The sequence below is a fragment of the Triplophysa rosa genome, linkage group LG23 (assembly GCF_024868665.1).
Source record: "Triplophysa rosa linkage group LG23, Trosa_1v2, whole genome shotgun sequence".
NCBI classification, from domain to species: Eukaryota; Metazoa; Chordata; class Actinopteri; order Cypriniformes; family Nemacheilidae; genus Triplophysa; species Triplophysa rosa.
The window spans coordinates 2,407,586-2,432,659 of NC_079912.1; the positions used below are offsets into that span (position 1 = coordinate 2,407,586).

At 39.8% G+C, this 25,074-nt stretch overlaps 2 protein-coding genes across 3 annotated transcripts in view; both read right to left on the reverse strand.

Moving 5' to 3' along the window:
* Positions 1-6,758: 6,758 nt before the first annotated feature.
* Positions 6,759-23,624, reverse strand: ccdc78 (coiled-coil domain containing 78). Its single transcript, XM_057322252.1, has 14 exons — positions 21,558-23,624; positions 20,934-21,065; positions 20,200-20,286; positions 19,796-20,128; positions 15,920-15,961; positions 15,677-15,759; positions 13,915-13,993; positions 12,098-12,223; positions 11,792-11,979; positions 7,948-8,122; positions 7,850-7,875; positions 7,712-7,781; positions 7,230-7,330; positions 6,759-7,159 (listed from the first exon to the last, which is right to left on the reverse strand). The coding sequence occupies exons 1-14, from the start codon at positions 21,738-21,740 to the stop codon at positions 7,048-7,050; spliced, it is 1,737 nt and encodes a 578-aa protein (XP_057178235.1). The 5' UTR covers positions 21,741-23,624; the 3' UTR covers positions 6,759-7,047.
* A 70-nt stretch (positions 23,625-23,694) lies between these two features.
* Positions 23,695-25,074, reverse strand: part of ift140 (intraflagellar transport 140 homolog (Chlamydomonas)) — a 31,603-nt gene continuing 30,223 nt past the window's right edge. The window contains exons 23-25 of one of the 2 annotated variants that reach the window (XM_057322249.1): positions 24,770-24,936; positions 24,536-24,677; positions 23,695-24,401 (exon numbers count right to left, since the gene is read on the reverse strand). In XM_057322249.1, coding sequence (XP_057178232.1) covers positions 24,213-24,401; positions 24,536-24,677; positions 24,770-24,936 — 498 coding nt within the window. In that variant the 3' untranslated portion in view covers positions 23,695-24,212. The remainder of the gene's footprint in view (positions 24,402-24,535; positions 24,678-24,769; positions 24,937-25,074) is intronic. The other variant, XM_057322248.1, reaches the window with a different exon arrangement.

Here is a 25,074-nt window from a genome sequence, read left to right on the forward strand (position 1 = left end):
GAAATCTAAAAACAGATAAATACAGGCTATGTTCTATATGTCATGAAGCTTTATTTCTAAACATTTACACGTGCCATTACAACAGTGTGCAATACACTCACCTTTCTATAAGTCGCTATTCTGCCCAAAATAAGCATAAACATCGGAAAAAACATCAGAAGTAACAATCAATTTAAACACACATGTGAACTAAAAACGTATCGCAAGCCTAATAACATGAAAAACGGGACATTTTAACTGTAAGTCAATGGCGCTCTCTGTCAATTGGGCATACCAAGATGGCGGCGCGATCGCTTCCGGTGGCTTCACCTCCTGCCGTTGGTTTAGCGTTCTAGGCGCAATCCAGTCATTTATATAGATCAGTGATATATAGGCTACTGACATATACTGAATATACTGTATATCTAATCTACTAACAATGTTTTTGTACTGTGCATCATTTATATTAGATCAAAGTATTTTAAAACAGAAATATTTTATTAAAACATGTTTTTATGACAAATATGTTGATTCACAATTTATTTTATAAAACATAATTACACCTCAATCACCATAATTCAACTGAATGTTCCATATATTATAGAGTGCAGTTTAGTCTTCTTGTGTATATTTCTTGGCATATTCTTCATATATCTTCTGAGTACATTGTGCATTGTTATTTGTACAGTATGTCTTATTGTCTAATTGTTTTCCTGTAGCTCAGTGGTTAGAGCATGGCGCTAGCAATGCCAAGGTCATGGATTCGAACCCAGGGCATTGCACATAGTCAGAAACAAATGTATAGTACAATGCAATGCAAGTCGCTTTGGATAAAAGTAAATGTAAATGTCATTTATTCTGCACTGCATGTCTGAAGCACATGTGCTGTTGGTAATATGACAATAACAATTATTTGACTTTAGCAATCATTCATATTATTAAATTTGTTTAAAATGCATATTAGATACTGACTATGAAATGTTTTTATAAAGTTGAAAGTTTTCATGACAAGTATAATGTTCAGGAAAGGTCACTATTGTGGTTCGGTCTCTGGCGAGAGTAACTCAAAAAGTGGATGCAACACTTCAACCCCCAGTGAGAGCGCAACATCTCCAGGAACACAAACTTTTGTTCCTTAAGAGTCTGCAGATGGCCCTGATCCCATTAAAATGTGGAGGGAAACCCAAGTGTGTGCCGGACTCCTCAGGTTGGGGTGGGTGGTCTTTCTGATTTCCGCCAAATCAAATCTAAGTATCACCTTTCATACACATTGCAATTCTAAACCAAATTGTACAAGAAACAACACATTATATTGTGGTGTCTGTCAGTAAAGATTCTCTGTTTGTCTCTGGAGTTTGGCACTGGTCCTCTTTTACTGTAAATCTTGTCCATTTGTTTTACCATTTTTTCATTCGACAGGTTTCATTGGTTACAAAAGTAAAAGTGTATAATAATAGTGATGCTTTCCATAGCAAACCACTAATAACAGACTGTTTTACAATAAAAACACAGTCAAGAGTCAATGACGGGTTGTGTTTAGTACAGCTCAGTGTTCAGCAGCTAAAATCACTATAATTACTGAAAGACTCAACCCATGTTACCTGTCAATCAGGTGAGCGTGTGCAGGTGAAAAGTGTGTTTCAACATGTTAGGCTATATTTCATGAGTTTTGAAATGTTCTCACAAATATAATGAAACATGTAGAAAGTCAATATATACAGTCAATAATATAATTGACAATGAATATAAATAAATATCAATGAATAAAGCATCATTTGCTTGGTATGAGACAATGGAAGAGATGTTATGTGTGCTATCCAAAAATATAAAAACCACTGCACTGACTGTAATGTATAAAAACTGACAAAGATATTATAAGATATAATGATAATGGGTCTGATTATGTTCTGCGTGGGCAACAGCATGTGAAACACATCAGTTTAAATAGACAGATCTGGGTTACGGATGTTTCCCTGTGGTACAGTCACGTCTGCTGTTAAACTTGTGTTATAATGAAGAAAATGTGCGAACACATGGAAACAGACGGTGGGATTTCTGAGAGAGAGGGAACGGAGCCAATATGTGTTGTTGTACAGAAGGGAAGATTTAGATCTGTCAGGTTTGTATGTTTGACTGTGAGAATGTGAACGGTTTGTTCATGTGTGTTTAGACAAGCATGTGTATATGTGTGTGTGTCAGAGAGAGAGAGAGAGATGCCTGGTCTTTGTGTGGAGGGACTACAGGAGGGTGTCTGAATTCCTATCTAATCATGTTGGGATTATAGACGGGAGTATACTTACAAGAGCAGAGTGTGGGAAAAACTCTCCAACTCCCCCCACCTCCCATTTTCTCGCTCACCCACACACACTTTCAAACTTTATGTTATATTCCTATAGTTTCTCTCACATGATTCACTTTCTCTGCTCTTTTAGAATCTTCATCATCATTGTGGTTTATTCCCACAGACATGTCTAAAGATTAACATCTGAAAACAGCAAGCAGGGGATCCCGAGAGAGAGAGAGAGAGAGAGAGAGCGAGAGAGAGAGAGAGAGAGAGAGAGAGAGAGAGAGAGAGAGAGAGAGAGAGAGAGAGAGAGAGAGCAATATGTAAAGTCTAAAAGAAAAAAAGAGAGAGAGAGATCATACAATTATTTATTTTTCACCTATATGTGAATTCCAGCTAAGAATAACTTTAAAAAGTGTATTTAGTATAGAACTAATAATGATCTATTCCATAAAAACTATCCCTCAACTCCAAATTGATAGCATCTAAATGTTTCATTTGGCACAATTCTTTCCATTTATAGAACTGAAACTGAGCCAATTAAAAATTAATATCTAGAAAAGGTTTTTTATTTCCATTATAACTCATTTCCATTGCATATGGGAAGTATAAAAAGCATACACAACAATTTAAATAAAAATGACTAGATAAAAACAAAAAGTTTTAAACCAAATCTCGTGAACTAAATGCAGGCTGTCATTCATGAAAATTTCTGTCGACTGTATTCACACAAGCATTATTTTGATAATCGAGTTAAAATCGTTCTCTAGTGAAATTCCTCTCTCACGCACCCCACATTCCTTCACTATGGACAACCCCCCACCCCCCCCAGGTCACCATCAGACTGTTCTCATGAATTACTGCTGCTGACATGCTGCTCCAGTTCACACATACAGACACACTGCCAAAACACTTCCACCATCTAAATACAAAAAACCCTCAAACACAGATGCAGGTATGAAATTGTGAAGTTCTGTTTGAGTTGTGCCAGACGACCAGCAGGAAAAAGGTTTTAGTGCCTGGTGACATCTAAATATTTCAGTTTTGTGTATTTAAGAAAAAGTTCCAATTTCTAATCGTGCCAGTTGAAAAATGTTATATAAAATGTGAAAAAGTACATGAAAAAGTGTATATAATAAATGTATTGATGAACAGCAAAACATTTCAAAGGTTTATGAAAGGTTCTTTTTTGGGCTGTATGGTTTCATATAAAAACGTTAACATTCACAGAAGCTTTCTGTTGTGAAATGGTGGAAAAAAAGGTTCTACAGACTATAAAAAAAGAAATAAATGGTTCTTTTAAGAACTTTTAATTGCAAGATTATTTGAGCAGGCAAAAATGGTCCTTTTGTGACATCACTGGGAAAAACGTTTTATTATGTAAATTTTATATGTTTTTGTATTTATTCTTACGTTAACTTATTCAATTTGAGTTCAAATCTGAATTCTAGGTTCAGCTGGTAAAATAATGCTGAACAGACTGCAGAACTAGCTTTCATCTGCAATCCGAACTTTCAATCAGTCTCTTTTTCTCTTTGGTTTTATGTTCTCATGATGTCAACGTGTCTTTGCGGCTGCCACCCAGTGTGAGCTGGCACACAGTCGGCCGGCCGGCCAACCCCCGAAAGCCCCTCACCAATTACCCGCTTTACCCGTGAACCCCCTCCTCGCCTCTTTTCCCAGGGGTTCAGGGGCCACTGTACTCACTTCAGCCCGTTTCCCATACGCATAATCTGGAGTTTTTTCTGCCTCATGAAAGAGCCGCTCATAGGCGCTCAGTCTGAAGCCCGTTTCCCAAACACCCTTTATCTGACAAACCCCACGGCCCTCTCGCTCTCTTTCTGTTTCTCTCTCTCTCTGCGGATAATCCATGTTCTTTTTTCCCTCAATAGCACGCTTCCCAGTTTTTCCTGCAGCTTTTTAGACTTTCATTTATTTTTTGTTTGGGAATGGGGTACACCATCCCGTTTGAGCTATCAGACACACAGTTTGTTAGTGGAGAAGTTACAATCAGAAGTTTTGTTAGGAAACAAAAACTTTTGCTTTAGTCTTTTACTTCTTTTTATGTTACTCATTATTTTAACTATGTAAATAGAAATATGAGGAACAAGGCAACAGTTTGTCAAATGTTTTTCAACTGTTTTCTGTTTGAAGTCATTTCGAAAATTGCATAAAAACTAAAACAACTTTTTAATGTTGGTCATAATGAAATATTTATGGTATAGTTATTTTTTCTCAAGCCAGAAAAAAGTTTATTTTAGAAACTTTTGTAATGACATGCAGGGAAATAATTATTTGATCCCCTGCTGATTTTGTAAGTTTGCCTGCTTACAAAGAAATGAAGGGTCTATAATTTTTATGGTAGGTTATTTTAACTGATAGACACAGAATATTAAAAAAAATCAGGGGAAAAAAATGTTATATAAAGGTTATAAATTGATTTGCATTTCAGTCAGTGAAATAAGTATTTGATCCCCAAGCAAAACATAACTTTGTACTTTGTGGAGAAACCCTTGTTGGCAAGCACAGAGGTCAGACATTTCTGATAGTTGGTCACCAGGTTTGCACATGTGTCCGGATACATTTAGTCCACTCCTCTGTCAATCTTTAAGGTTTCTTGGCTGTCGCTCAGCAAATTGGAGTTTTAGCCTCCTTCACAGAGGTTCTATAGGACTAGGGTCTAGAGACTGGCTAGGACATTTAATGTGCTTCTCCTTAAGCCACTATTTGGTTGTCTTGGCAATATGTTTTGCGTCTTTGTCATGTTAAAGGCTCATCCATGACCCATCTTCAGTGACCTAGTTAAGGGGAGGAGGTTCTCGTCCAAGATTTTACGGTACATGGGCCCGTCCCTCAGCCCCTCAATGCGGTGAAGTCATCCTGTATACCTGTAGCAGAGAAAAAGCCCTAAAGCAGAATGTTTCCAACACTGTGCTTCTCTGTAGACATGATGTTCTTGGGCTCATAGTCAGCATTTCTCTCCCTCCAAACACAGGAGTCCATTTTGGTCTCACAGCAGTGCCAGCACTTTCGCCAAAGCCTTTTCTGAATCATTTTTATGTTCATTGTCAAACTTAAGACGAGCCAGGCGGGCCTTCTTGGGCAGGAGGACCTTGCGGGTGCTTCAGGATTTCAGTCTACTGTGGCATAGCGTGTTACCAATGTGTTACCAATGTTTTGCTTGCTAACTGTGTTCCCAACTGTCTTGAAATCATTAACAGGCTTCTTCCGTGTAGTTCTGGGCTGATCTTTAACATTTCTCATGATCATCTTTACCCCATTGGGGAAATATTGCAGGGAGCTCCAGAACAAGGGCATTTGATAGTTATTTTGTATATCTTCTATTTCCAAATAATCACACCAACAGTTGTCTCCTTCTCACCAAGCTTCTGTCTGTAGCCTATGCAAGGTTTGTGCAGGTCTCCAATCTTGTCGCTGACATCCTTTAAAACCTATTTGGTCTGGACCATGGTGTTGGAGAGGTTGAACTGGAAGATACAGATTCTGTTGGCAGGCATCTTTTATATACATAACAAGCTGATTTAGGAGTACTTTCTTAAAGTGACAGGACTAATCTGTGGTCCATATAGGCACATAACCAATCTGTGGAGCCAGAATTCTTGCTAGTTGGTAGGGGATCAAATACTTATTTCACTGACTGAAATGCAAATCAATTTATAACCTTTATATAACATTTTTTCCCCTGATTTTTTTTAAATATTCTGTGTCTATCAGTTAAAATAAACCCACCATAAAAATTATAGACCCTTCATTTGTTTGTAAGTAGGCAAACTTACAAAATCAGCAGGGGATCAAATACTTATTTCCCTCACGTAAGTGCCATTCTGGATCATTCTGAGTTAAGTATTAAAATGCAAAAGAAAAAAATTATGAGATTAATTCTGGCAATTTGTTTATGTAAAACTCACTCGGTGTTGTCAACATTCATGCTTTCATGAAAAGCAGGTGTGTGAACTGCATGCTCTGTGATGAAATTACTCTAAACCGTCAGACGATTGCCAGCAGCTTTCAATCCTGCGGCCCATAAAATTGACATAAGTTATTCAAACATTCCACACATAGTTTCTCAGGAAGGAAGAGCAAACACACACTCATACACACACAAGCAGGCACACGCACAGGTTGTGAAATGCAGCATTAGCCAGAATAAAGTGTTGTTGTGCCTTTCAATATTAAAATTAATGACCAGAACAAAAAATACCAATAATAAAAAGTAACAATGCTATCTGAATAAACATTTAGGTAAAAACTTAAATTATCTATCATACTGATATATGATAAAATGTAAGTGAGAAATGCATTTAAACATGCAGCCCTTATGAGTGTGTTTACATATACAACAAAACATGATAACCATCTTAAAACAGCTCACCCTAACAAAACCTTGAAATCCAATGAGATCCAAACATGCAGACTCACATCGAACGCTGATAAAGATGTTCACACGCAAAGTGACATTAGTAAAACAAAGGCAAATGTCTAGACATGTCGATCAAGTTTCACCATACATTTATTCATTCAACTTATTTGCATTACACTTTTTACAATATTGACACCACAGGTTGTGTTAAAAAAAAAGACCTGTCCCCCAAAATGAAGAACAAAATCAACCTTAACACATTTACATGATCTTACATATTGTCTGTTTATTAAGTATCATCAGAATAAAATGTATTGATTTATCATATATTTGTTGTTATAATATTTTATAATATGTTGTCGTTTTGATTGGTAAAGGGGCGGGACTTATGTACCACATTGCACTATATCTCATAACTGCTGTTTTTGATTGATGTATGGAGAGGGCGGGGCTTACAGACTCCTGCGCTGTTTGATCCCAGACGTCTGCGCAGAAGCGTTATCTCCAGCTTGTACCTGCACAGAGATGTCACACCTGAGGATCACCTGCAGCATCACGATTCAACGCGGGTGAGGATTCACATACCTGCCCAGGTGGTTGTCCACATACTCCTTCAACTCAGACAACTGCTCCTCGGCAACAGTCGCCCTGGTGATGAGCTGGGTGCGCTCTCGCTCTTGAGCATCCTGTTGGAATTATACTGTTTTTTTAAGGCTGTGAATTAGCTAAGTGGTTTTCAATCTTTTTCGTTGTAAGGCCCCCTTTCGTATAGAGTACATCACTTAGAAAACCTTAAAATTTTAATTAAAGCAAAAAATATTCAGTTATACAATGCTGGAAAATCAATTCTTTTTGATTCTTATTTTTTTGACGTTTGATTGCATATAATTTATGATTAATTTCTAAACTTCATAAAATGTCACAAAATCTATGGTCCCCCTGGATCCATCTTGGTTTCCCAGTTTGAGAACCACTGATATATCTTAAACAGCTCTAGTCCACATTCACTCCACTGTATAAAAACAGACACTTTGTACCTGTTGGTAATTTTTGGTTGTTTTTATTACCTGTGTGGTGTTTGTCATTTCTGTGAGCTGTTTTTTAATATCATTCCAGGCCTCTTGGGTCAATCCTGATCTACATGGTGAGTAACAGCACATAAATAATCCAGAAAATCTGCCAGAAATAAATGTTCAATTACTCACCTCTGAGACTCTGACAACACTGCCATCTGAAATACCAAACACATGATTCAAACCCACAGAACTAATCCATGAAATAAGACACACGCACACACACACACCTGTTCTTGAGCCTGTGTGAGTTGGCTCTCCAGTCGAGCTTTGTCATCTCTCAGTCTCTGTAATTCTCTCTCTGTCTCTCCTCTCAGCTCGGAACCCGCTGGACTGAAGTGGGACTCTGGGGGTCCGGCATCTAAAGCGTGACCTGGCAGTGCCAAGATCTGCTCACGTTGCTCCCTACGAAACAAAGCCTCGACTTACCAGACCAATTCAAGACCTTTGTGTATGTGTGAGCCACGTCTGTAATGCTTTTGGACAATTTCTGGGGCCAGATTCACAAAACGTTCTTAAGAAGAAAATTCTTCTTAACTGACATATTTTTTCTTATATTCTAATTTAAGAAAAAAGTTAGGAATGTTAACAAAGCGTATCATTTTATTTTTAAGAAAATATTTGAGAACTTTCTAAGAAATGTTTGAGAATCTCACTTATGAATATTCTTAAGAACTTTCTATAATTTATCTTAAGAACAATCTTATATTTTCTCTTAAGAACAGTTTCATTAATCCGGATCACTAAATTCTTCTGTTAAAGGTTTTTTTGGTTAAAAATAAACAAAGATCAGATATTGTGTTCCCTTTCTGTCGGATCTCTCGACGTTGTGTCGAGCCAACAGATGGGGTTCGTCCCTGAGAACCAATCGCTTCCGACTTCTTAGAAAAGGCCAATGAAATTGGCGAATGAAATTTGCATGCCAGACTCCGCCCCCGGATATCCGGGTATAAAAGGGAGACGGCGTGCCTCATTCATTCACCTTTTGTCTTCGGAGCCTTCGCTCATGATCAACAGACTTCGCTACAAGATAGCAACTACAAGACTGCCGGATTCTACGACATGGTGCAGCGGACTGTCCCTTCCTGCAGCGACTTCCCCTGGGCGTCTCGGCGGTTCCAGAAGTGTTCGAGTTTTTTCTCTAAAAGAGCAAATTTCTCCAGCGTGGCATGTCCCGCTGTTCTCATGGGTGCAACACACTCATCGAGGAGGGGGACGGACACGAGGTCTGCTTCCAGTATGCTGGGGCAGCCCTTGTGGATACGTCCTGCCTGCACTGCGGGCGGTTGACGATTGAGACGTTGGGTCACGGGTGGCTGTGTTCCCACGGGACTCAGCCACCGTTTTGTCTGCTTCCCGTTCCATGACAGCAGTGGCTACGGCCCTGCCGTCTGCTACGGCAAGCAGCGGGGGTGATATGAGGATTACTGTGACCGCTAATCCGTCAGCCACCGACTCGCGGACCGTTCGCACCTCGTCTCGCTCGTCTGACCGTTCCCCATGAGACGGTCCCACCATCTTGTTCCTCAACCACGTATTCGGAAACGGTGCGTGATGATGAGAATTCCATTGCAGCATCGGAGAGTGACTTACTGGCATCGGACTCTGACGATTCCTCGGAGCTCCCTCCCTCAGGGGGTCGAGCCCAGGAAGAAGCGGACGTCAAAATGTCAGCCATGCTTTCCCGGGCTGCCGGCATTGGGTTGCAGTGCACTGCACTGCCTCTCCCAACGCTCGCAACTGGATACATGGTACCTCGGGTTTGAGAGCAGCTTCAAGCCGCACTCGCCCCCAGTGCCGTGTTTTCCCAGAAGTGCATGAGGAACTTAGTAAGACCTGGAACGCCCCCTTTCGGCGCGTGCACATCAACTAGTTCCATCGCCCTTTCTTCCCTCGATGGTGGGGCAGCTAGAGGATATGTCGATGTCCCCCAGGGGCTCGACCTAGACTCCCGTCCAAAGCATGTAGGTTTTTCGGCATCTTAGGTGTCGAGAGCTTACTCTGCTGAGGGCCAAGCTGCCCCCTCTCTCCACGCTATGGCCATCCTGCAGGTCCATCAGGCCAAGGCGTTGAGAGAGCTCCACGAGGGTAAGACCGACCCAGCGCATATGCAGGAACTCCGCGCCGTCACCGACCTCGCTCTATGGGTGACCAAGGTGACCACGTGGGCCCTGGGTCGGGTGATGTCCACACTTGTGATCGATTGGGTCTAAAGGTCAACCGAGAAAAGAGCAAGCTCTCCCCTGTGCGGAGCATCCTCTTTCTTGGTATGGAACTCAACTCTGTCTACATTACAGCGCGACTGACTACAGAGAGCGCTCAGTCAGTGTTGAACTGCCTGGAATATTTCAAGCAGTCAGCGGTCCCCCTGAAACAAATTCAGAGGCTCCTGGGCACATGGCATCCTCGGCGGGGGTGATACCCCTCGGGTTGATGCACATGAGACCGCTGCAACACTGGCTACAGAGTCGAGTTCCCTGGAGAGCGTGGCATGAGACATGCCGTCTCCCTTTTATACCCGGATAAACGGGGGCGGAGTCCAGCATGCAAATTTAATTCGCCAATTTCATTGGCCTTTTCTAAGAAGTCGGAAGCGATTGGTTCTCAGGGACGAACCCCATCTGTCGGCTCGACACAACGTCTCGTTCCCTCCATCAGGGAACTGAGGTTACATCTGTAACCAAGACGTTCATCACCGTCTCCTTACCTAATTCTGATTCGCTAAAAACAATGATTTAAAATTTGAACTGTCAGCTACAATTTCGTAGGATATGTCATTTTGACGTCATTTCACTTCAGCAACAATAAGTATGAAAAGTAACCTGCAATTTTATATTTAAAACAGAGATGGCGCTATTAGCATAAATGTTTCGGATTGCAATTTTGAACATCTTGGGTAAAACCTCCAAAATGGACAAAAATATTCATAAAGGAACTAAATAATGTCTTCATTCAAAATATCGCATTGTTCAAAGGTTTTTAGCAATTATCTGATCAGCTAAAATATATAGATAATAAAGCGTGCATGATATTTTTCAACTACAAAAAGGGACATTATGTGACATATAATAATTAATTTGGTAGCCCCAGGGTCTTGGAGTGAGGCAAGGAAAAAGAAACACTAGAACTACATCTAAACATGTTTAATACATTAATAAATCAATTGCAAATTAATAAAAACAATTGTTTATGATATAATGATTATTGATTTTATTTCTTATACATAAACTCTCTTTTAACACTCTTTCAACACAAAGTGCAAAGTGTATTTAAAGCACATCTTTATACTACTTTTTTTAAGTGAGTGTTTTGGGGCCCGTCCTTTGTTGTTTGATGAAAATTAAACAGAAATCTATATTATGCTGCTGCCCCTTTAAGAGCAAGTATACAGATTTTTATTTGCGAGTACCTTATACGGATATACGGAACTAATACTGTGACACGTGCGTTTTGTTTACTTCATGAAACGGACTGCTTTTAAAATAATCCTTTGCTAATATGAGATTTTTTATGTAATTTTGAGTTTGTGTCCGTTTCAGAGTAAGAAGACGTGAAAGAGAACTCAGTTTAGTAGTTTGTGCTCGGATTTACTGGGCGCGCATGTTTAAACACATGTTTTCTGAATTAGCCTCACACTGCATACAATACACGCAACACAATTTATTATAGTTGCTGTTTTGTACCTTAGACGGGGAAATTCTTGTATTCTGCAGGCAAAACATGTTTGTTTTAGCCCCGCTCTGTCGGTCCTTCCGCTTCACCATCGATAGCATTAAATGCATCTCATACACCTCTACACTCACGCATATTATGTCTTTGGGGGACGGGGGCTCTGATAGAGAAGTGAATGGCTTAAGGAGGGGAGACGATGAGTGACTGGATGCCACGCATGCGCAAAATAACATTTCTGCCCATTAAATTTATTACGGGCAAAACATATATACAGTATATATTAATGATCAGTTTGGCAGTCGCACTGGTGCGACCATTAAGAAAGACTGATCGCATCGGCAGGAAAAATAGTCGCAATTTGGTTGCAGTCTAGAGCCCTGGAATATGTCATCATGGAAGCACCTGTAAGCGATGAGCAGTCTCTGATACGTGTTGTTTAGACCCTGTATACGTTTACGAGATGTTCGGACCGCTCTGGTGAGCTGTTCCTCTCTGGAGCGATATGATGCTTTCATCTCCTCCAGCATTGACTCAACAAACCCCTTCAACTTCTGTCTTGTGTCGCCAACACCTACTGCGGTCACACACTCCTACAGCAAAAGATAAAAACACTGTATAATGCACAGTTTTTCACATAACCCAAGAAGCTATTTCATTAGATTTCTGTGATAATGTTCTGTGTATAATGTATGTAATGTGTGTACATACTGTGACGTCCTGTATGTAGCGTGCGAGTCGAGCTCTGTATTCTCGGTTGAGTGTCTTCAGATGGTTCTGTACTTTAGAGAGCTCTGCCTCGGATTCCTTCAGCTGGTGTTGAGAAATCATCAAGGTCTGCATGAAGACAGACACAATACAGCGACCTGACATACAGGTGCTGGTCATATAATTAGAATATCATCAAAAAGTTGATTTATTTCACTAATTCCATTCAAAAAGTGAAACTTGTATATTATATTCATTCATTACACACAGACTGATATATTTCAAATGTTTATTTCTTTTAATTTGATGATTATAACTGACAACTAATGAAAATCCCAAATTCAGTATCTCAGAAAATTAGAATATTACTTAAGACCAATACAAAGAAAGGATTTTTAGAAATCTTGGCCAACTGAAAAGTATGAACATGAAAAGTATGAGCATGTACAGCACTCAATACTTAGTTGGGGCTCCTTTTGCCTGAATTACTGCAGCAATGCGGCGTGGCATGGAGTCGATCAGTCTGTGGCACTGCTCAGGTGTTATGAGAGCCCAGGTTGCTCTGATAGTGGCCTTCAGCTCTTCTGCATTGTTGGGTCTGGCATATCGCATCTTCCTCTTCACAATACCCCATAGATTTTCTATGGGGTTAAGGTCAGGCGAGTTTGCTGGCCAATTAAGAACAGGGATACCATGGTCCTTAAACCAGGTACTGGTAGCTTTGGCACTGTGTGCAGGTGCCAAGTCCTGTTGGAAAATGAAATCTGCATCTCCATAAAGTTGGTCAGCAGCAGGAAGCATCAGAAGCGTCTCGCCTGGGCTAAAGACAAAAAGGACTGGACTGCTGCTGAGTGGTCCAAAGTTATGTTCTCTGATGAAAGTAAATTTTGCATTTCCTTTGGAAATCAGGGTCCCAGAGTCTGGAGGAAGAGAGGAGAGGCACAGAATCCACGTTGCTTGAGGTCCAGTGTAAAGTTTCCACAGTCAGTGATGGTTTGGGGTGCCATGTCATCTGCTGGTGTTGGTCCACTGTGTTTTCTGAGGTCCAAGGTCAACGCAGCCGTATACCAGGAAGTTTTAGAGCACTTCATGCTTCCTGCTGCTGACCAACTTTATGGAGATGCAGATTTCATTTTCCAACAGGACTTGGCACCTGCACACAGTGCCAAAGCTACCAGTACCTGGTTTAAGGACCATGGTATCCCTGTTCTTAATTGGCCAGCAAACTCGCCTGACCTTAACCCCATAGAAAATCTATGGGGTATTGTGAAGAGGAAGATGCGATATGCCAGACCCAACAATGCAGAAGAGCTGAAGGCCACTATCAGAGCAACCTGGCCTCTCATAACACCTGAGCAGTGCCACAGACTGATCGACTCCATGCCACGCCGCATTGCTGCAGTAATTCAGGCAAAAGGAGCCCCAACTAAGTATTGAGTGCTGTACATGCTCATACTTTTCATGTTCATACTTTTCAGTTGGCCAAGATTTCTAAAAATCCTTTCTTTGTATTGGTCTTAAGTAATATTCTAATTTTCTGAGATACTGAATTTGGGATTTTCATTAGTTGTCAGTTATAATCATCAAATTAAAAGAAATAAACATTTGAAATATATCAAATGTTAGCAGTCTGTGTGTAATGAATGAATATAATATACAAGTTTCACTTTTTGAATGGAATTAGTGAAATAAATCAACTTTTTGATGATATTCTAATTATATGACCAGCACCTGTATACTGTGCGTGTGTGTGTGTGCGTGCATGCGTGCGTGTGTGTGTGTATGCGTCTGTGTGTGTGTAGGTGTGTGTGTGTGCTCACAGCAGACTGCTCAGTGAGTTTGTGTCGAGTATATTGAATGGCTTTTTTATTTTCTTGCTGCTCCTTTCCCAAAGCAACACTGAAAAACAAAGAACACACATAAACATATCAGCATAACTCACCACTCATGCCACAGGACAACTGACAAAAAAATTCAGATCTCCAATCATAAAAACAAAAGCTTCCACGCCTAGTCACACACATTAAATTCCACATAGCAGATTTAAGGTTCGTATTAACTCCTGAATGAACCAAAAGACCTTTTTACACATTACATTTACATTTCACGAAATTAAGTTACAGGTGGTCAGTCAGGACAAAGTGCCATTTACACCAGGTATTACCATCACAAACACATCTCCTGTGACCACTTGTGATAGGATTTTTTTTCATTACTTCGTAAAGCACAAAAAAAAGAAAAAAAAAAAATACCAAAATTAAAAAAAAAAACAAAAAAAAAAAAAATAAAAGAAAAAAAAAAAAGCCGTTTTTATTGTTTTATACTATTGTCTGATGTCTACTTATGACGTTCGCTTGGTTTTCACATTCGAAAACATCAAAATAAATAAGTAATAGGCTATTTTCTACCTTGGTTTTGAGGCCGGCTGGAGAAACGCTCGGTTTTTAAGGGTGGGCCGCATAGAAGACTTGGAAGTAAATGCCCACAGCTATGATTGGATAGCAGCTTGCGTAGTTGACTTAGTTGGAGCCTTCTGTGAATTTGGTTAGACACGTAACGTTATGTAACTTGATTTTACTCAAATTTACGGACTTATTTCCCGGATGTGATGGCAAGGCTTTGCGTATATTTGTATAGCCTATAGTTGTATAGTGTTTTGTGATATATGACCGTACATGTTAGTATTTAAGACCCACGGAACGGACAGAAGATCACCGCGATCGCAGGTCTCAAATGTTATAGTTTTCATGATAAATAAACAAACAGTAGACTCACGGCCAAAATGACCCAGCACCAGAAATAATATCAAAACACTTCAAAACAGCCTCCATTATTCGCAAACGGTGGATAAAACCTTGAAAAATGATATATGAGCCCGCCAAATCACAGAGATGCTGATTACAATTATTACAGATGACTAGAGGTCCCCAGGTAATACCATCAGGGCATATCAAGCGATCTCTAACAAAGCAATAGTGACGCATAGTACAAAAATGTTTTATTCACATAAGATTGCTGTGCCATTCCTATCGGATCCAATATTGAAGGCACAGCACTGCTTTTTAATTTTAGTCTCTCCGCAAAGACTTGTTCAAGGAATCCGCATTGAAATGAAGCGAACAAACGCTCAATGTTTTCCCCGCATTACTACTGTCGGAATGCGAAGGAAGGTTATGCAGCGACTGTGTTCTTCCACAACCAGGCACTGCACAATATTTTGCGATCTTTAACGTCATGATGCTTACACTCGCTCTATCTGGTTCCGTGCAGCTTGTGTTCAGTACTGTCATGCGCGAACCAGTGGGCGGGGCTCGAGAAGTAGGAGTTGATATTCTTCTGTGGAGGCAGTGTTCAACCTATAGATATAGGTGCCTTTCCAGGACCTGCTGTTCGCTGAGCCTCGTGTCAATAACAGTTGTTATTTCAGTAACAAGGGCGTTTTCAGGTCTGACACTTACAGAATGTTCGCTTGAATACGATTCCCTCTTATATAACAAAAGCTCGGGTTAAAATTGTGGTCCTAGTTCACTGCACCTTTAATGGCAAGTGTAAGCAGGGCCTGTATGTTTGTGCATGTCTCACACTTTATCTTCTAGTTGTCGTTGTTGCTCTTCGTAACTTTTCTTAAGCTTCTCTAGCTCGTCTTTCATGATGTTGTGCACGTCCTACTTAAAAACACATCCCATAACAGCACTGTTATCATATAACAGAAATATCACACAAATGACAGAAAATAACATGTTTCATGATTATACACACACTTTCATTATACAAACAAAAGCAAATAAGTAAAAACAAAGTTTATAGGCTACTAATCATTCTTACATTTCTCATCAGTGGGTCATTGCTCTGTTCAAATTCCTCTGGCTGTCAAAAAACACCAAAAACATACATTTAAATAACTTTATTAAGGCATTTGTGTATATGTTATAGCATATAAATAATTAAATCCTATAGATCTTATATGTAATCAATATTACATAAAATCTATAGGGTTCTAATATATACGAGATCTGTATAATCTAAATTTTCCTATAGAATATTATAAATAAATCATATAGATTAACATTAAAGGAGGGACCCAAGCAATATTCATATATATTATCTATTTTCTATATATTTAAATTAAATCTATTTACTGGCAACTACCTGCAACATCATTGCATCGTTGACTTTTGCTCAGTAAAGTATCACTTATGCTGTGTTCACAATAAATGAAAACAATCGCGTTTCACGATCTTTATTACTCGAGGGAAAAGTTCACGAGAGTGATCAAAACGTAGGGCTGCATTCGAAACCGCCTACTTCCATACTATATAGCAGAGGTGGGACCAAGTCATTGTATTGCAAGTCACAAGTAAGTCTCAAGTCTTTGCCCTCAAGTCCCGAGTCAAGTCCCAAGTCAAGACAGACAAGTCCCGAGTCAAGACCGACAAGTCTCAAGTCAAGTCCCAAGTCCTACAGTTTGAGTTTCGAGTCCTTTCGAGTCCCTTTAAAGCGAACCCGGTGTATAGAGAGATGTATGGCTTAATGCGTTGTAATAGCCTTACACTACTAGCATTTGTCGTTAGAAACACATCAAATATTTTCAGTTCTTAAAAAAAACCCTAAATGTAATACTCATTTTAACCTAAGGAGGCCACCATGTTCTTTTTCGATGACGTAAACTGGTTGCAAGCACAGCTAGGCAGCCAAACTAAACACAGACACACTAATCAGTTCTTCAGTAAATATAAGGTTCTGTAGGATAATAATATATGTGTAACAATGTTCACAGCAAGGAAGAAGGAGGAGGGAACCGGCGAACATTGAACAACAAAACTTTAATAAAATAAACAAACAACAAAACTAAAGTAAAATGCCAGCAGCTCCCTCACGGGCGACTGCCGGTCACACATAATAAAACATAACGTAAAGTCCAAGCCTGGTTCTCTCTCGTCCTTTACTGTTGTCGCTCCTGCTTTTATATCATGTTAAAAAAAGAAAGAAAATAAAGACGCTATTTGGTGTATTTTCCTACATTTTAATATTGTTTGTCAGAAACAACACAAACATGCATATTAATAACCAAAATCATTTCGAATTTATCATATACACAATGTTTTAGACATTATACAATGCATTTTATCCAGATTTTGACTTTTTGATGTTGATTTTTCAACATCAGTAGCCTAACGTTATTGTCTTCTCTCCCTCGGTCATTAGCTGAAGGGGGCTAATATTCACGTGTGCTCTAATACAGAATAAATAACCAAACCGCAAGCATTATTATTGTGTTTATCAGTATATTCTCATAATGTATAAAGTATACGATTACGGTGGATGCTGATGTCTTAAATAGTCTTAAATGTCTCAAAGGCGGTAGTTTAAAGCTGTGATTTAACGCACGCTCACCTTGAACAGACGTCTAATACTGAACGCGTTCTTCTTTTATGGCTGGCAGGCTGGCTTGTGTCAAGAGGACATACCGCCACCTACTGTCCCTGTGTGTTTGTATCTCTGATCTTATGTTTTACGTGTCATATTTTACTGTTATATATGGAAAACGTGTGTGCTTCGCTGTTGCGAAAGAGAACAGGTTTAGGTCGCAACCATTTGACATCACGGATTCTGACGCAAAAAATAGCGGCCTCCTAGTAAAAATATTTTTTCAAAGTTTATGAATACTGTGACAGTTACACTGTTTTTTTTATTTCACAATTATAAAGTCAATGCCATTGTTCATATATTAAGCCATACATCGCTCTATACCCAGGGATCCTTTTAACGTGTTTGCAATGTAACGTTAACAGTGAGTTTACAGTCTCATTGATTTAACTATGCAGCTAGCAAAGTTACTTAGCCGATAAGCTAACGTTAGCGTCATTCAAAACTTACCGTTCTTTGTGCACCTTCAAATGTCGAACGAAGTTAGAAGTTGTTGCGTCTCCATCTGTAATCTTCGACCCGCATGTTTTGCATATTGCAGTTCGTTTTTTGTTGACCACCTCGTAGTTTTTATACCCGAACGAAACTATCTTTGGTATCATTTTTGCCAACAGGCGCGTTGTTTGACAGTTCTTCTTCATTCGTTGTCCTGCAATTTGATTGGATGGATACTGTCGGATCAAAACAACGTGGATCTAAATTGATTGGATGTTGTGCCGACAGCACATACACACATACACATACACACACACACACACACACACACACACACAGATGCACATAAACACAGCGAGAGATAGAGCGGTCCACGTCAACATACTTTTTAATCTTTGGGTTTTGGGGAAAGTAGCAAGTCTTTTCAAGTAAAAAGGCTCAAGTCCAAGTGAAGTCACGAGTTACTGACGTTAAAGTCCAAGTCGAGTTGCAAGTCTCTTTACATTTTGTCAAGTCGAGTCAAAAGTCATCAAATTCATGACTCGAGTCTGACTCGAGTCCAAGTCATGTGACTCGAGTCCACACCTCTGCTATATAGTAGGCGAAAATGAGTATGAGTCATTTACATTACATTTAGTCATTTAGCTTTTATCCAAAGCGACTTACAGAGAGTTCAGGGAGCATCAAGCGATATGTCATACATGAGCAGTAATACAATACGTGATAATACAAAGTTACTAGTTTCAACAAAAGCCAGACCAATACCTGAGATATTTGAGAGAAATAGAGAGGCGCATGCTCAGTGAGATAGGGTCTAACCTTTCTAATGTTGAATAAGGCATATTGGCATGACCGCGTTGTCTTTGCAATGTGATCATTGAAGGACAGCTGTTCATCAAATATGACTCCGAGGTTCCTGGCTGTTTTGGAAGGAGTGATTGTGGTATTGCCAAGTTGGATGGTGAGATCATGTTGCACCGTGGGGTGTGCCAGAGTCATGAACAGTATGTCCGCAACCTCAGTATGCAAAAAACAGTAGGCGAGAAATACCCGGATGCTCTACTACTTCAGCCGAGATTCGTGAGTGTGGATCGGATGGACACTTATCTATCCCATGATGCCACGGGAGCTGAGCAACGGTCAAATTTCAAAAGTAAATCAAATAAATATAGAGGAAAACTTTAAGGCGGACGTCTGTTTTTATTGTAAATGCCAACAAATACTAAATTATGTTTTTATCAACACTCATGTGTAGGTTGTTGTTAATACGTCATAGGTCAAAGAGCATACCGGTCACATCACCATAAAACATGGCGGACGTAGTATATCCGAAATGTATTCATACTACTCCCACTCATACTATATAGAACGTACTGTTTTAACGGCCGATAGGTAGGTACTTATTCAAATTCAGTATTACTGTCACTGTAACTGTCACAGTATGCGATTTCGGACGCAGCCTAGATGTCAATGAGCTCTTCGCGTAAATTCCTCGCTCGAGTTGAACGCGCGTCAATCTCGCCCCCCGATTCGCGTTCATTCGCATCACCTGCCGCGAGTTCGCGTCTATTCGCTTCTAATGTACTCGCGCAAATCGCTTTATTCGCGTTTGGTGTGAACCCAGCATTAGAAACCTAAAAATCATATTGTTTTGTTTTCTCAAAGCTATCATCACTGTCGACTGGATAAAACACATTTATGATTCACATAAATACTCGAACATTATATTTTTTAGAGGACTTAGTGTATTTCACATCAGAATAACATTAGGGATATGAAGGTACACATCTTGCTCAAGGACAGGTGTGATAAAAACAGGGGTGAAGTTAATTCTCTTACTCTGATTCTGTTCTGGGACGCCCTAATGAGGAGTGCTCGAACCTTCTCCACCTCTAGCGTGTGTCTGTGTGTTCTCTCTCTCTCCTGCAGGAGGGTGTCGTGCGTGTGAGCGAGGGCGAGCAGCTCTTCGCTGAGCTCTTCAGAGTGTGCATGCTCTCTTTCATAAGCGGCGCTCAACGACCGGAACTTGCTCTTTAACACCGCAAGCTCTTCGGCCAGGTCACGCTCAGTTCTCTCCATCACTTCTAAACGTGCTGATGTTGCTGACACTTCCCATCCGACACGATCTCGCTCCGTCTGAAGAGATGAGATCGTGCCTTCCAGAGACAAAACCTAGAAGAGAGCATTTATACACAGATATATACTGTTTTTATAGATGTTATATATTTATGGATGAGATGTACCATGTTTTTTAGCTCAAAGATCTCCGCTTCATACTGCTCTCTCATTTTATTGGATTCAATCCGCACATCCACCAGATCTTTTGAGATCTGAAACACAAAAAAATATGTTTGGAGGTAGAGCAATGGCATAAAAATTGTGCATTTGAGCTATACAGTTTATCCCCTGGGATTCAAACCATGACCTATGTACCGCTAGCCATGTATACATACGCAACAGTGTCCCTGCGTTCCAATTCGCCTACTTATACTATGCCCTAATAGTAGGTACTGTTTTTGTGTTGGAATAGTAGATACTTTTGAGTGCATGGCAAAAGAGAGTGCACACACTGGGACATACTAACAGGAAACGGAAGTGGCCGTTGTTGCCTAGACAACATTGGGGCCAATAACTGTCACACACATCAAAATACAGCTCTTCTTTCCATTAAGGTATTTATTCATTCATTATTTTGTATGTAATGTTTACTGTATACTTCCATTTGTTAATATAGTGAAGCATCATTTATATCATTTATTAATGCAGTGAAGTGCCACTAAACTCTGCCTACTTGCGGTGAGTTGTGAGTAATATCAGTCGTAACTTCAAATTTCTACCGGAAGTAGTAGACCAACTCGGAATCTTTGTAATACTATTTTCAACATACTACGATTTGGGACGTACTAATTCTACTTTCAAATACTATTAGGACGGATAGAATTCTGATTGGAACGCAGGGTGTTTTGTCGGTTCCTGCCTTTAGCTTTTCTTCTTCACACTGGACCAGTTTGACAGACAGATCGCTCTTTGAAGCAGACTGCTGACCAAGTTTGTTTTGGACCGAGCCGAGCTTACTGAACAGCGCTTCATTTCGGTCACGCAACTGTGCCTGTATAAACAACATATATCAAGATAAGACAACACAACTGTGTACTTTCTCCGAAACACTACATAATAAATTAACAAATAATAGAAACATACATAGATTTAAATATAAGCATATAAAAATATTGTCAAATTGCAATGGTATTTTTATCTGAAATACATAATGATCTGTTAAGGGGTAAGTTCAACCAAAAATAAAAAATTCTGTCATCATTTACTTATCCTCATGTCCCTCCTGCGTGACTTTTTTATTTCTGCACAACACAAAAGAAGATATTTTAAAGAATGTTCAAAATCAAACAACATTGACCCCCATTGACTTCCATCATATGAACACGAAACCACTGAGACATTTCTCAAAATATCTTCTTTCATGTTCTACTGAAGAGTCTTGAAGCACATGACGGGGAATACATGATAACAGAATTTTTAGTGTTAGTTGAACTATACCTTTAAGCATTAAACATTTCTAAGAATATGATATAAAATGCCGTACCTTCTCATCCGTTAAAGTGCGAATTTGCTCCTGCAGTTGGTTTATTGAGTTAGATTCATTCACGGAGTCCATCATCATGTGCAGAGTGTGAATGTGAAGAGAGTCAGTGTACAGTTTGGTTTCTATAAACACAAGTCTCCATGGGACACCGTCTCTTAGTACCCCCAAGACCCGGAATAACATGAGCAATAACTCATGTTAAACAAATACAACATTATTTTAAAGTGTTTCCAATGTGAAAGATATGGATCACCGACGGTAGAGACGGTGCTGCAGCATTAAAATACATTTTCATATGGTATTTTTAAAGACTGGATGTTTCAAATAATGTGATATAATTTGTTTAAGCAGATATAGTTATCAATCAATATGTAAGGAATAATTGACGACGGGCCGTTCAATTATCGAAAGTTAATGCACACACTTCGCGTCGTGGCCGTTACACCTCGGGTGTGCATTAACTTTCGATAATTGAAAGGACCGGAGTCAATTATTCCGCTTATACCCCGGTCACAACACCACAAGACGTTGTTCCGATACCACAAGACGTTGTTACGATGTTTTATCTCAAGACATTTGTATGGTATTTGTCCCGGAATGCACTTGCTGGTAGGACTAATTTCTTACGCATCTCATCTAAAGGCGTTGCTTGAGCCTGCATATGCAGTTTTCCGAGAGCGAGAGGAAGACAGAAAGTGCACATGCACACGCGTTTGCTTCACTGAGAGTGAAAAGACAAGTATCTATATTTGATTTGTTTTCGTCGTATTTAACACCCCTGTCGTATAAGAAAAGTATTAAGAGAAAAAAGTGACACGGAGGTTTCTGCGCCAGCTGCGGTTCTCTCAGTGGCATAGAAAGCATCCTGCTGTGTGTTTTAAGTCCCGTTTACCTATTCCACAGACGAATTTAAGATGTTGTTTTTGTTATTTATGTGCTTCGTGTTTTATCTTTAACCTGCTCATTGTGTCATGTAGTTTGCCGTTACCTTTGATATAAGCTTTAGTTTTTCGTCTGAACAGTCCTGTACAGTGCTCTCGCCTTTGTTGTTCAAATGTTCATGCTGTCCATAAATATTAAGTTATTTCTTCTCAGACAATGGAATTTGCCTGTCACTTTGTCTGTTGTTAGATACGTATTCACTGGTGGACAGTAGGCTACATTTAAGTTAAACTGGGCGCAGTGATATGGAACTGTAATTCGGTCGACAAATCTGGAACTACTTCATAGGTGTGCGTTTAACTGAAAAATAATGCACACCCGTCGAACGTTCGTCAGCCAATCAGAATGAAGCATTCAACAGCCCCGTACATAATCGCAACTATAAATAACATGTACATAAACCACCATGAAATGTGTTTTATACACACATAAGAAGCATTACAACAATACGCTGCTCATCTGATATAGCCTGAAGAAGAGTTGTTGCTTGTCAGAAACATCACAAACATTATTTGTCAAGAATGTCAGCTCGACTGTGTATGTTTTGGAAACAGTGTTGCTGAATTGGATCTTCTGTTTGGTAAACGTAAGATGTATCAAGAGCTCTTGTGAAAGCTCAAAAACCCCTTTGTCCTTCATAATGGACATGGGTTGTAAATCCAGAGCAATTTATTGTTTCGTTTGTCGGCACTTCTAACTGTTAAACAGCCCCCTGGTCCATCTAAACAAAATTGTACAAGTTAACTTACACCGAATAAACTGACGCCTGTTGTAACGTTTTTGCGTATTCTTAGCCTACACGTATTTAACATGTTAACTCTTTTAATTCAATTCTTGTCTCAATTCTTATGTTCAAATTAACAGACAAATATTTCAATACATTTTAGCCGTTGTGGGAGGGACGGTTCAATTGAATGCGCATGCGCTATGACCGTCAGAACAGAAACGGATCATTGTCGATTATTTAAAATACTTACCCTTATTAGAATTACAAAAACGCTAATGTCGTTCTGCCTCGAAGAACGTGAGAGCGAAAATAAAGGTGGAGCTCAAGATGTTCGACCGTTATCGCTTTGTGACTCATAATGTGGTTGGTGCGGCCGCGCGAAACGGTTCGAGTCAGTGAACGTATCGATCGAGTCGAGTCAAAGTTCGGTGGGACACAGACGTCGACGGTTGTCGAACCATCACATACGAGAAAAACGTGTAAAGCTACGTGGGCGTAATGATTTTCGCCAGCTAACGTTACCTGAGTGAGTGAGAAACGTCAACGTATGTACATAAAATCGACAACATCTGATCTGACAACTGTGACACCAGGTTTCCTCTTGAGTGGACAATTCGTCATGAATAGGTGAGATTATGTAGAAAATTGTATTAAAATGCATACAAAGTAAATGATACAAATATAGCAGAACAGGTCTGGTTATTAAATAATTGTACAAACTGACAAAAATCAAGGTCCCTGTAGACTCTTCATAAGGCCGCACACACATTACATACATAATAAGTGCATTTTGTGCATTCACACACAAACTACTCTACTTAAGGCAAAGTAGCTCCACCAGTCACACAACTGTCCCATTACACTGCTTTTCCAAAAATCTGGCAGTCCCTTTGTGAGTATGGCACACTTTACAAAAGTGGGTGAGGAAACCGAGAATCAGGCAGTTTTTATAGGCTAGAAGTGGAAACTGCTGTTTTATCTTTTTCTCAGTGATTGATGTTCTCATCTTCCTCCACCTCTTCCTCATCTTCACCAGCGTGTTTATTTGTGGTGTCTCCGTAGGGCAGACGGATTCCAGCAGCTTTCTGTAGCGCTTGCAGGCTGCTTTGACTCACATATAAACTGAGATTTATATTGGGACGTGCTGATCGGAGATCCTCTAGTTTACTCCACGCCTGATACACAAACAAAAACACAATATTAAGAGTTATGATGGAAATTGAAGTTCAACATGAAACGGTGTTCACAACCCATTTCACAGGAAGCAGTGTGTAGTCTGACATGCTTCTTGTTCACGGCATGAACACACCTGTTGGAAGTTGCCATGTTGGCAGTAGTGTTCCACTAAGAAGCCATACACATCACCCACACGCACTGCAGGGTCCAGATCTTTCTCTTCCAGCAGAGACTCACATACACGCACTGCTTCCCCTGGATCCTCCTTATGCATTCTACACACGTGCGCAAACATAAACACAGGTGTCGACAGTATTTGATCAAAGGTGGGGAAAGATGAAGAGACACAATGATGTTTCATAAGTACCTCTGTGATTGAATGAATCTCTTGATAAGGTCGAGTCTGTGTGTCAGTACAAGAATCCTGGCGTCAGTCTCATCTCCACTGTGACCCTTTGCTTTTGACAAACACTTACACGCTTCGGTCAGAGCTCCGTATGCCTTCTCGTAATTCTGATAATCATCGATTTCAACCTGTGCATTCACACAAACCACACTGAAGTCATTGCTGTATTTCCATTAGGATCATATGGAACGCTGGAGATACAGAAATTCTATATTGCGTTTGGTCTCTTATTATCTGTGAAATTATTGGTGAATTTAGACACACTC